The following is a 12,702-nucleotide window of genomic DNA, read 5'->3' on the forward strand; positions in this document are numbered from 1 at the left end:
CCTGTACACTATGTGTACTGTGAGTATATGGTATCTAAGTAACAACTCCTTCAAGTAAACTTTGTCTTGGAGTAGGGTTGTAATTTCACACAAATGAACAGGTGAAATATTATTGTAATGCCTGCCTGCAAAAAAAGTGTGAACATAATAGTTAATTTCTAGCGTTCTTCTGTATGCCATTCTGCATATGTTTTTACGCTCTTCGAATACAATATTGCCGTCTTACTCCAAGACCTTTATTTCTAGAATATGAATGATTACATGTGGTAATTGAAGTATTGTTCACAAGTTTTTGATGTAATGTGGGTTTGAGCATGCAGCGCTGAGGAATCTCAAAAATGGCTGCTCGCCACGACTTCCTGGAATATCTTCATGAAAATAATCCTTGTCAGATTACATTCTTTGATTTTGAGAATAATTCAAACTTGCTACAGCGAAACTCGGATGGTGGACAGTTGTATTCTCTGGGTTATCAGGCAACTAAATATAGTTATAGTTTTTGCTTCCATGTTTGGGTGAATGTCCCTACAGCTGGACTTTCAAGTTTCACAACTATTCTGTAGTGAGCATGCGCAAGAAATTATTCACAGGTAAGACTGTGTTCACACTAGTGACGTGGCTTTTTTTCATAAGAGTCATGATGGCTATGCCAGATTCGTCTGCAACCTGATATTGTGAATTGACTTTAATGGGGTCTATCGTGGTTCCGGTGTTTTTAATGGAATAAATAGTGCTGAAGACTGCGCTATTCTTGCCAGCTACAGTACCGGAAACTCCTTAAAGAGGCTCTGTCACCAGATTATAAGTGTCCTATCTCCTACATAATCTGATCGGCGCTGGAATGTAGATAACAGCAGTGGTTTTTATTTTGAAGAACTATAATTTTTGACAAAGTTATGAACAATTTTAGATTTATGCTAATTAATTTCTTAATAGACAACTGGGCGTGTTTTTACTTTTTACCAACTGGGTATGATGCTGATTGGTCAGCGTCATACACTCCTCTGTACAACGCCCAGTTGGTAAAAAGTAAAAACACGCCCAGTTGCCCATTAAGAAATTAATTAGCATAAATCTAAAATTGTTCATAACTTTGTCAAAAATGATCGTTTGTCAAAATAAAAACCACTGTTGTTATCTACATTACAGCGCCGATCAGACTATGTAGGAGATAGGACACTTATAATCTGGTGGCAGAGCCTCTTTAATGCATGTGTGTACAGAGCCTAAGATTGCCCAGTATATGGACCCCCTTTTGTCGGTATGGGGGCAGTTTTAACAAATCATTTATAAAAGCCTGTATTCATGTGCCTCATATAGTGGTCAACATATTGGTTATTATCTCAGCATAAAGGAAACACTATATTGTCTGCTCGACAGCTTGGTGGCTTCTTTTTGCATTTAATCGCTGTCATTGCTTTATCATATAAATATATATCTGGGTGGAAGGGAATTTTTATAGAAGAAACTATCATTTTTCATACTTTCCAAAACCGGACTTCTCTGTAATGAAAATAAATTCTGTCTCTGCCTTGGCGTACGTGTTATAATAACATGCTGTCATTTTTAACCTGTGCTGGTAGGTGTAATCATTCCTACTAACCTGTCATTTTGTTTCCTTTTTAGGGAGATGAAGGACCAATTGGACCACCAGGATCTCCCGGACTGGAGGTATGAATTTAAGATATTTTATTATGTTTTTTCTCCATTAACTTGTTTAGTATTTGTAGACATCGGCAGGAAATGAAGCATTTTCCTGCTGAATGTTTTTCTAACTGAATATAAAACAGCCGCGCCACCTACAAGAGATGACACTGGCCAGGATGAAATCAGAGTATTTATTTATAGGGCAGAAATAGAAGCCCCTTTATGTTTGGGGTTACTGTCATCTCACTGAAGGGTGCTGCATATACAGTTGTCCTGGTGAGAACCTGTCTACTTCCTCCACGATCCACATGGTCTGTCCCACCTGCTGTCACCAGACATTCTCTGGCTCTCTGTCACCCTCATATCTTGGCTTGTTAACAGTTCATCATTGATTTCTAATCCAATGTAATAATTTAGGCTCCGAAAAGACACTCCTTTAATAAATAAAATGTGAAATGTGTATTAAAGGGCTTTTTGATGTGTTTAGGAATAGACCAACCAACCCTTGTTCTATTCTCTATTAGATGAGAATGATGTAAAACCGCGTCGTCTTTGTCCCCCCCCATAAGGTCAAGATGAGCTCCCAGCACTGCAGGCCCACTGGCGTCTATTGAAGACAATAGATTGCATATAATTTCCATGGACACTAATTTATTTCATTGGTCTGTAATTCTTTGTTTTCTCCTCTGCAACGCTGCGTGTAACGTGAGCATTTACATTGCAGTCCCCACGCCAATAGCAGCTGGTCATGCAAGCTCCAGGGAGCAATACCCAGAATCACCATAACTGGCAGGGACCCACAATGTGAGGCAGGGTCGTCTAAACTGGATACAATAACTGTGTGTACAACATAAATGTTCTATAGTCTATAAACTAATGTGATATCTGGCCTTTCACAGAATTAATGTACGGATGCCGTTCAGATGAAAGTGTCAGTAACACCCTATGGTAGTTCTGTGGAGTGTTTTATACATTGCTTTTTACTGAAATGTTTTTGTCTAGAGTATGCAAACTTTTATTATGGTCTCCATATGGGTGCAGTCACAGGTGGCAGATTTTGTTGCAGAAAGTTTCCGCAACTGAAAATCCGTTCCAAAATCCGTTCTTTTCATCTGAAACAATCACATTCAGATGAATGGAACTGGTTTTCAGTCGCTGGAAATTTCTGCAACAAAATCTGCTACATGCGACTGAAACCTTACAGTTTTCCCAGAAAATATCCCTAGATATGAAGTGATAAATGCCTAATGTTCCCTAATGCTGGCATAACCAGACAAATTTGCCATTCAGGAAGCTATGGATGCTGAGTGACAATATGTAGCAATATTGATTTATACCCAGCATTCCCAGAAACAGATATGGAGAAGAATCAGCAGAATTGGATACTTTTTATTTTCATTTTGGGGGCACTTTAATATTCATGAGGCTTATTTAATATACTTAAGGAACTTAAAGGGGTATTCCTATCTTAAGCAGTTATGGCCTATCTATAGGTTCGCTCGGCATTCCATAACTCCCATAGATCTAAGTGGAGGGAGCTTTGCACAAGCACGGCAAACTCTTCACCAAAGCCAATGCAACAAGCGCCTGATTTGCATTGGCAAACGCATGTCGTGGGATCCCTGTTCTTTCAATAGGTGGGAGTTCCAGGGATGGGTCCCCTACCTATCAGACATTTATGGCATAATTTGCTTGAGATGGGAATACCCATTTAGGATAATTGAAAAGACTGATGCATTCTCATACATACAACTCCCATAGTTTATAAGTGGAAGATGGTGTGCAGCCATGTGATAAGTGGATGTCTCTTATTTCCAGGGGTATGCGGGCAGAAAGGGATTCCCAGGTATACCTGGAGCAGAAGGACCAAAGGTAAGAGAAGATGACACGCACTACAGTGCAGATCTGAATTTTAGTCCGCTGTAGTATGTCCCGGTGTCTCCGGCATGTTTATCTGAACAGCACGTAATAAATCCAATGTTTTTTAATCAGAGGTAAAGTCGTTGAGTGTATAGTGTGAATAGTACTTACGTTCTCATCCTCGCTTTACACCGTTGGACAATGACCGAGTAGGAAACCAGAATCGTTACTACTATAATACACATGCCTCATTGAGAGGAAATGGTAGAAAAAAAAAAAGTCTGTGTGTTTTGAAAATGTTCTGCTGGCCCTTGTGCTTCGTGTAACAAAGAGTTTCTTTTCTTTGGCGCGCATTGTTAGTCTGGGAGGTTTGCAATTCTTCAGACCTGGCGCATGTTCCTGGCATTTCTCAAGGGTGAAGAGAAATGCCACAAACTGACTCAGATTTTTACACATCCTATTTCCATATGTGCGACAAGTAAATCCTAACGATCACTTCCAGCTCACACCAACAAATTATACGAGTCTGATATAACACAGCAGCAGCCAAGGGCGGATTAGGTCTCTGCTCCAGGCTTTTGCATCACATAGGCCCATCTATGTCTGTCCATGAATCAAGGTCTTATGTGAATTTGTTTTTCTTCTAACAAATGCTGTATTTTTTTAAAATATTTTTTCCTCTGCTTTCTTTAGATGAATTACTGTAAGTTTCTGTATTCTATTTTAAGGCAATAAGTCCTGATGTTCATTAAATAAACAAGATGCTGATAATCTTCTTAAATGTATTCTTATCCGTATGTTTAGTTTCTGAAAGAAAATATTCCCTCTCGTTTATGTTTCTTTCCATTTACATGACATTAGTAAAATATGTCTGCATACTTCCAGATACCGCGCCAGCTTTGCTTATAGGTTGTGTCTGGTATTACAGCTCAGTGCCGTTTACTTGAGCGACGAGATCAGACAAAGCCCATACATATACAAGAGGCATTATTTCTGGAAGTAAGCGGACTTCTAATCTTCTATAGCCCCATGCAGCTCTGCACAGACTTTTAATGGGTATTTCAGATTTCTGTAAGTAAAGCTTAATTATTTTATAATTCGGTTTTACAACTTTCTCACCTTTTTCAAGATCACTGTTTGCCGTAAGTGAATGGATTTTTAATAAAGACTATTTACAGCAAGGCATTCGAGGTATATAATATGTAACAAAAATGGATCCATACATCTGTCTAGTATACAGACCAGAATACAAAGAAAATTCATTAGTCACAACTGTTGGGAGAAGACAAATGTTATACAATGCATAAGGTTGAATATTGTTTAAAAGGACAATGTATAGTCAGCAAATTTCCAGTAATCCTATATCTGCACAAGAAAGAAGAAATGGCTTTACAAAACATTTATTGCGTTCATTCAGTGGCTGAAAGCCCGACCTGATCATGTATTGCTGACACAGGTATAAGGCTATGTTCACACGGGGTATTTTGCCGAGTTTTTTGACGCGGAAACCGCGTCGCAAAACGCGGCAAAAACGGCCTGAGAACGCCTCCCATTGATTTCAATGGGAGGCGTCGGCGTCTTTTTCCCGCGAGCAGTAAAACTGCCTCGCGGGAAAAAGAAGTGACATGCCCTATCTTCGGGCGCTTCCGCCTCCGACCTCCCATTGACTTCAATGGGAGGCAGGAGAAAGCGTATTTCTCGCTGTTTTATGCCCGCGGCGCTCAATGGCCCTGGGCGAAAAACGGCGCGATAATTGCCGCGAAAATCGGTGTGCAGGGAGAGGAATATCTGCCTCAAAGTTCCAAACGGAATTTTGAGGCACATATTCCTCCCCCAAAATACTCCGTGTGAACATAGCCTTAGGCTCCTTACACTATAATACAAGCCATGATAAGTGTGGTTTTTTTTCTTTTGTTTGTTTTTTTAAGTCTATCTTTATTGAAAAAAAATGTAAAATACAACAATAACAATAAACACCAAGAGAGAGGACTGTGGTAGCTGGACGTGCAGACAATTCGGGCTATATAGTGTATCAAAAGCTCATATACAGGTGCAAAAGTGATGAGGACAGGTTTTCAGCCTCTGAATGTTTCTATTTATTGACACCCGGCATGAGATCATGGAAATGGTGAGCAATTGAAACACAAAGGAAATTAAAAAGTTGTGTAACTTTTTTTTTTTTTATTCGACTGTGATTAAGCTTTATTTATATAACAGAAAACCCCTTTCAATTTCCTTGTTTTCACCCTGCAATACCCATCTACAGACATTGGCTGCTGTGTCATCAAATTGCATTGGGCCATAGCAGAATTGAAATGTTGCTATATGACGAACTTGCATCATGTCACGCTTCATAGTTAAAATGTGTGTGCATCCCCATTGAGAGCCTCTGGTTTAAGAAATCTCTTTTGCCAGCACCACCTGGACTTCCATGTTGTTTTTATAATAAGTTTCATTCAGTGTGCTGAGAGATGTGAAAAGACTTGTGAGAACAGAGCTTTTTAGCTGACTGTCTTTCTGTGTTTTCCTACTTCTTCAGGGTGAGCAAGGAAATACAGGAAGAGCCGGGAAGATCGGTGAACAGGTGTTGTAAATTGTTTTTCTACCTTGGAATAAGTTTTAACTTTGAGCAACAATGTATTCTGAATACCTCCATGACGCTACAGTAAGATTGTTACTACCATCATTACTGAATGGAGGGGATGAGAGGCCACCAACTATGTAATGCTGATGGAGACAGGAAGCGTTTTTGGTATAGACTGCTTTAATATCTGGTTTATGAGAACTCTGTCACCAGCCAGCATATCTCCAGAACACAAGACCTTTCTCATGCTGTTATATAACCTGGAATCATTAATCCACGCTTCCAAATCCCATTCAATATTTACACACCGCTGTAAGAACTCTGCAAGACAGAAACCATTAACCTAGCCGCCAATAACAATATTACTTTCTTTACTGTTAAAATATCTTAATGCTAAGTCAACTTTTGTTGTTCCAACTTTCTGGAAAAATAATTTATGGGGATCTACTTTTCCCAGTAAAATTTCTCCTTCATCCTCGTTTCAAACATGCCATACATTACTGGAATAATTAATACCCTCAGTTACATGTATTTGGACAATTATAAGGGCTTTGTTTTTTCATATAAAAAGCTTTGTGGTTTGAGCTAGAAATTTATATGCAAGGTTAGTCTGCAAACAAATTGCACTGTCTTTCCATTTTGATCTGTCCTTTTTGAATGTAGGAAATTAAAGGGTTATTCCCAACATAAAGTTCAATGTTCAAAGCCCTAGAAATGTAAAAGCAAACATCTTTCTAAATACCTTCTGTTTTCTGTAGTGTAGTGTTTGTAAGATATGCCCTCCTCTATAGCACATGTTGTTAGTTTAGTTTCCATGGAAACGACCACCACCGCCGTTTCCTTCATTCTATCGCACCTGCGCACTTCTCCCTTTTCTCCTCTCTCTTCTATAGCGTGAGAGGGCCCATTACCGACGCGTGCGCACTGTCTTGCCAGCCTACCTCTTATAAGAGTCATACCTCTTATCAGACGCCACACACTGCGCTTGCTCCCCCATGTTATCTCTATTCTAATATAGGGATAACATTGTAAGCCTTTTGGAACAAACACATTGTAAGTACACTCTGTACACTCTGTAAGTACCTTCCTAAATTTACTTATTTGTTTCATTATATATGTTTTTAATCATTGAAGCGCTCGGTGGGAACGATGCTTCTATGAATGCTGTATAATAGCAGTCTCGGGAGCGCGCACATACACCAAGCACCATGGTAATTTTATTACAGCGCCACACCTGGTGAAGAGTGATAGAATCACACATTTAGTAAAAAAATTAACTTTTTAGATTGAAATTTATTAAATAAAACATTTAATTTGACTGGCAAAAAATAATTTTTAGGGGAAAATTATTATTTATTAATATGTAACATTAAATAATAAAAGGAAATTTGGGTCAACTTGGGAATAACCCTTTAAATCAGAGAACTTTAATACATTGTGATACTTAAAATCTACTGACCGTGAGTTACAGCCTTTACTATTAGGCCTTATTCACACAGTGTGGCTTTAAAGCAGATTTTGCACTTATTTTTAAACCAGGAACAGATCCTAAACAGAAGAAATATATAAACGCAGGCTTTAACATGTCTCCTCTCTTGCATTAAATCTGCACTGTGTGAACAAGGCCTTACAGTACAGAGCTGCATTCAGAATTCTGCTGACTTCATAGTTCAATACCCCCAGCATTTCTTGGTGGCCCATTTCCTCCACAAACCTTGCCCAGGTGTTTTGCATTATGGGAAGGGTCATCCTTACCCCAGGCACTGTACAGTAATCTGATGTAAAAAAAAAGTTGTCTCGCTGCATTACAGGCGTTCAGTTATTGGTTACAGTTTGTTGACTGTTTCCAATGGCAACCTGAGAAATTGTGAATTCGGCTCTGGGCTGTTATATAGGCTGTTATATAGGCTGTAACATCCAAGATCAGTAGTGTATTAGTAAAGCAAGCTAATTTTCACAAAGTCAGACATCAGTTCACTGAATATTTTATTTATTGCATAATCTATTTCATTTTGAATTTTATGGAGAGCTCCCCTTTTATGGTAAATACCCCTCTAGCAGGTGCAAACATTCTAGCACCTCCTTGCCAATGATAATGTTTGCACCCGCCTTTCCTCCCAGTTCAAGATTGCTATGGATCCAACATCAGTATCTACATCCTCACCGCTGACATTCAAGTCAATGTAGATGAACAATTACATGGATTTAATGGCATTCTCCCTAAGCATGGGATTTGAACAATTAACCAAAGTTTTGGGCGCTGTGATAAATAAACAATATTGCTAATTTTAACACATTAACATATTTCCAAAACAGGGTCTTCCAGGATTTATTGGTCCTGTGGGGGAGACCGGAATTCCAGGTGAAAAGGTAAGGATAATAATATGACGATATACGACACTGAATATGTCTCATTATAAATATATTCTAGTATTTTATCTTGGTTTTACTATAAAATATCTTGAAAAGCGCTGTAATAGTTACGTTCGGATGAATTATATTGTACTTTTAGGGAGACCGAGGCAGTATTGGGGCCCCAGGACCTCCAGGAGGAAAAGGAACAACAGTAAGAATTAATCGTATTACTTAAGCTTTTGTTAGATTATACAGAAATGGAATAACCTATATTTTATTCTCATATGTTGTATTTATACGTTGGGATATATATATAGCAGGTTGTGCAGTGCTGAACTTGTGTATGTTACGTAAAACTCAATCCAAAACACAGATCAAAAAAAGGATCACTCCTTAATTCCATGAATGAATGGGATTAGAGTTGGCAGTGTATTGCTGAGTGTACATTGGCTTAATTGCTTTCAGGTTTACGTATAGTAACCACAAGTGCATGCTGGTAAATTTACACGTGTGGGTAGCTGCCATTCACTGCTGTCATTCTTTTCTGGTAGCCATGTTCTTGATTGGATTCCCTCTCAGAGAGCGTCTGTCGGTATGTTTGGATAACTCTTGCCTCGTGTGTTTGGCTTTCTCTATTTTCTTTAGGGGAGTGTATTTTTCTAGTGCGGTTGGATACCTGTGTGCCTTGACGTCTGCACTGCTGGAGTATTACAGGAGCTTCTGTTTACCGTAATTACCCTGGCTTTTTACCCCCACCCTGTCTGTTTATGTGTATTTGAACCAGGTATTTCCTGCGTGCACAAGGCTTCCACTGAAAAGCACTATTTAAAGCCCAGCTTGGATGAGCCACAGGGTGTATTTTAAAAGAGGCAGTCCAACAAATAGATGCAGTGAATGTACCCATTTTACCAAACAGCCTTCCTTATCCATAACAACTCTTGTTGTCGGAGAAAGCCCAGTCTCTGTGCTTGGAGAGAAATGGAAAGTGTGGCCACATACTTGGCCTTGTAAAATTATATTCAGTGAAGGATCAGATTATAAGCTTAAACCTGACTGGCTCTAAAATTATTAAAAAAATGGGATGAAAGTGGAAAGACTAGAGGTTAATTCTTATATAGGACAGTCAGTGATGGATAGAGCAGTGTTTTTCATGTTATTCTATACAATACAAGCAAGATGTTAGATTTTACAAAAGGTGTAAAAGATGAGCAAATTTTTTCTTTATAATTTCAGGGTCATACTGGTAATCCTGGACCAATAGGTCCTCCGGGTCCTCCAGGACCACCGGTAAGTGTTATTTTTATCGCACTCCTTGTCAAATACTACCCACAAGTAGTTCAAGGATCTCAAATGGTTGATCCGATCAGTGAGCCAGGAAAATAGATCCACTTTGTTTATGTGGATTTCCATATTGAGATGATCAAGTTGGGTATTGCTTAGGCTGGTCTGTCAGATCATATACAGGCTTATTATTTTTGGCAGACCGACATGCACAAGCACCTTTTTGGTCCATCAACTTCAATATTAGTAAAGTTATTTATTCTGCTGGCTGTGCAGCCAACACTTTGTATATATAATAAACATGTATTTTGGTGCATTTTCTGGCTGATGTAGAGTTTTTTTTTTTTTTTCAATTCTCTTATTTATATGTTATTCTCATGTGCCATAACAGGGTTTGCCTGGATCACGTGGTTCTCTAGGTATACGAGGTCCGAAAGGCCGAAGGGTAAGTGGAAGTCAAAGTTTTGTATTATTTTCATATACACTCGTCAGAGGGTTACTATGAGGTGATTTGATGTAACACACATTCTATCATGATGGGTACATATGTACAAGTGTCCACTCAGTGCAGTACTGATGCCGTTTTATCATTAAAAGGATCCAGTTATCTACATTATCCTGTCTTTGCTGAGGACAGTATAATGTAGTGACAGAAGTGCTGATTTCAGCGGTCTATCACCTAGGTGCTAATGTGAACCCTTTTATGAGAACTTACATTTAGAGCCCAGGCTGTGCTGCCAGAGAGGAGTCCAGCATATTTATGAGCTGCCAATATCTCCGCCCACTCTCTGCTAGTCCTGCCCACTCTTTGTTAGCTCCACCCACTGCTTATTGACAGATGTTTCCCTATTACTGGCATAGGGAGACCAGTACATAAGCAGCAAGTGGGTGGAGCTAGTGGAAAGTGGGCAGAACTAGTGGCAGCTCATAGATACGCTAGACTCCTCTCTGGCGGCCTTGTAGGATAATGTTGGCGTTGTCCAGTTATGAGTTATATGTATACTAGAAGCCATCAGAATTGCATTAATTAGTAACATAGAAAAGATAATCCATGAGGTCTTTCACGTATTAAGTCAACTGCAGATGTTGTCGCTCCTTTCTTAAAGAGATTACAGTTGTGATATTTCTTCATTGGATAGATAATTGACTGATGAAATATTTGCTTTCTTCATCCAGAAAACTCACTTTTGGGTCCTGGGATTTTTGTTCCTTGCTAAAGTTTTCATATTTGTGTAAAAGCAGTGCTGACCACAGACATGACAGCTCTTTAACGCCACCACCACCCCCACTTTCCATGACTAGATGAGTCATCACTGCACACTTTAGGTACTTTGGATAAAATTTGTGATTTGGAAAAATCCCACAGAGAAATTAAACCCAAATCTGCAAAAAGGACAGCTTGTATTAAAATGGGAAGCCGATGGGATTACAGGCATATGTAGGGGTGGATGGATATTGCCAGCTAATGTTTTCATGTGATACTAATAAAGAAAAAAAACATATTAAATAGGGTGTGTTTATATTACCCACTCAAATTACCCTGTTTCTCGTTACATCAGTGATTGGCAATGACTTATAGGGGTTCTCTGGGAATATCTAAACATAGTTTACTAGATTTGCTCTAATGTCTTATTACACACGCAATGACATTCTGTGAATTTGGAAGGGTATGTTTTTTTATTTTTTTACTTCATTCTTATGGACAGGATTTATACATAAATCAAGCACTGCCCCTTGCTGGGGTGGTCTCCAAGATTTGTAATTTCAGCTATCGTTTCTGAACACTAGGCATATGCCCTATTCGTTAAATCCAATAGAACCCACCATTGTTGCCTGCGTGGGTTGTTTTTTTTTGTGTTTTTTTTTGGACTAGATACATGACTGATGTTGCAGTGATCATGGATGACCTTCGTTCTCTGTAAATTGGTTTACCTCCCAAAGCATCTTCCTCTAGGCTTTGTAGTTTGCATGAAATGAGTCTTTACTCCAATTGATAGCCTCATTTCTGTTTTTTGCTCAGGAATTTAATGCAAAAATATACTTGCACGGTGACCATACCTGAACCGCAGCGGGCGGTCTGTAGAGTTCCTTGAACTCTATGGAGAGTCACTCAGCAATATACAGGAATCCCTTGTTTGTAAGCATATTGGTCTTAATGCTACACACTGCATGCAAATGCCGTAATCCATTCACACTTATCATATGATTCTATAACCCCATAGTTTGGACTTAGGTCATTATATATTGCAGTCTGATGGTTTGCACACGTATTGTATTTTCACCACAGATTGGCTCTACAGATAACTATCTGTTTTATGTAATGAATGAATTTTCTCAGTATATCACTTTATATTAAGGGAAAAAATAGAAAAAAAACATTTAAATAAAATACAGTAATTATTTTAGTAAACTTGTTTTTTGCTTTTTGTAACTATGCTAAATGAAAAATAGATATAAATGTATGAAAGCTGATTGGCTAGTGTTGCCAGGAATTGGTATCAGGACTCCCTTTGTTTGGGGCAATAATGTAAGGGGGGTAAGAGAGAGATCACCAACAATGCAAACTTTTTTATTTTATTTTTCTCCTTGTACCGCTGACCCCCCCCCCCCCTTATCCCCTCAAAAATATAAAGATCTGTAAAACTCCTAATTCATCCTTAAAATACACACAGTAGAATTTATTTTGCGTGTAAACCAATATTTGGGATGATCATTTACCACCTAACAATGACCTGTATGTCACAAAAAAATATTCTGAATTTATTGTTTATTTTTTTAAGGATATAAACATTCAGAGTCACAAGATAGGCATTTCTCTCAGTGTTTTGCATCAAAGAGCCTTGTGATTGGTTGATGTAAACCGGATAGTTCATGAAGTGAACTATAATATTCTTGGAACTGATCAGGCCGAGCACTACACCAATTTCAGTAAGATATAAAAATGGTTTTATCGTAAATATATCCCTTTAATCATT

General features: G+C 38.6%; 1 protein-coding gene across 3 annotated transcripts in view; it reads left to right on the forward strand.

Moving 5' to 3' along the window:
- COL27A1 (collagen type XXVII alpha 1 chain) overlaps positions 1-12,702 on the forward strand; it is a 274,259-nt gene that overhangs the window by 143,015 nt on the left and 118,542 nt on the right. For all 3 annotated transcript variants that reach the window (XM_075835266.1, XM_075835267.1, XM_075835265.1), the window contains 7 exons: positions 1,627-1,671; positions 3,466-3,519; positions 6,047-6,091; positions 8,408-8,461; positions 8,604-8,657; positions 9,680-9,733; positions 10,119-10,172. In XM_075835266.1, coding sequence (XP_075691381.1) covers positions 1,627-1,671; positions 3,466-3,519; positions 6,047-6,091; positions 8,408-8,461; positions 8,604-8,657; positions 9,680-9,733; positions 10,119-10,172 — 360 coding nt within the window. The remainder of the gene's footprint in view (positions 1-1,626; positions 1,672-3,465; positions 3,520-6,046; positions 6,092-8,407; positions 8,462-8,603; positions 8,658-9,679; positions 9,734-10,118; positions 10,173-12,702) is intronic.

This window comes from Rhinoderma darwinii, chromosome 8, assembly GCF_050947455.1.
Source record: "Rhinoderma darwinii isolate aRhiDar2 chromosome 8, aRhiDar2.hap1, whole genome shotgun sequence".
Classification (NCBI taxonomy): domain Eukaryota; kingdom Metazoa; phylum Chordata; class Amphibia; order Anura; family Rhinodermatidae; genus Rhinoderma; species Rhinoderma darwinii.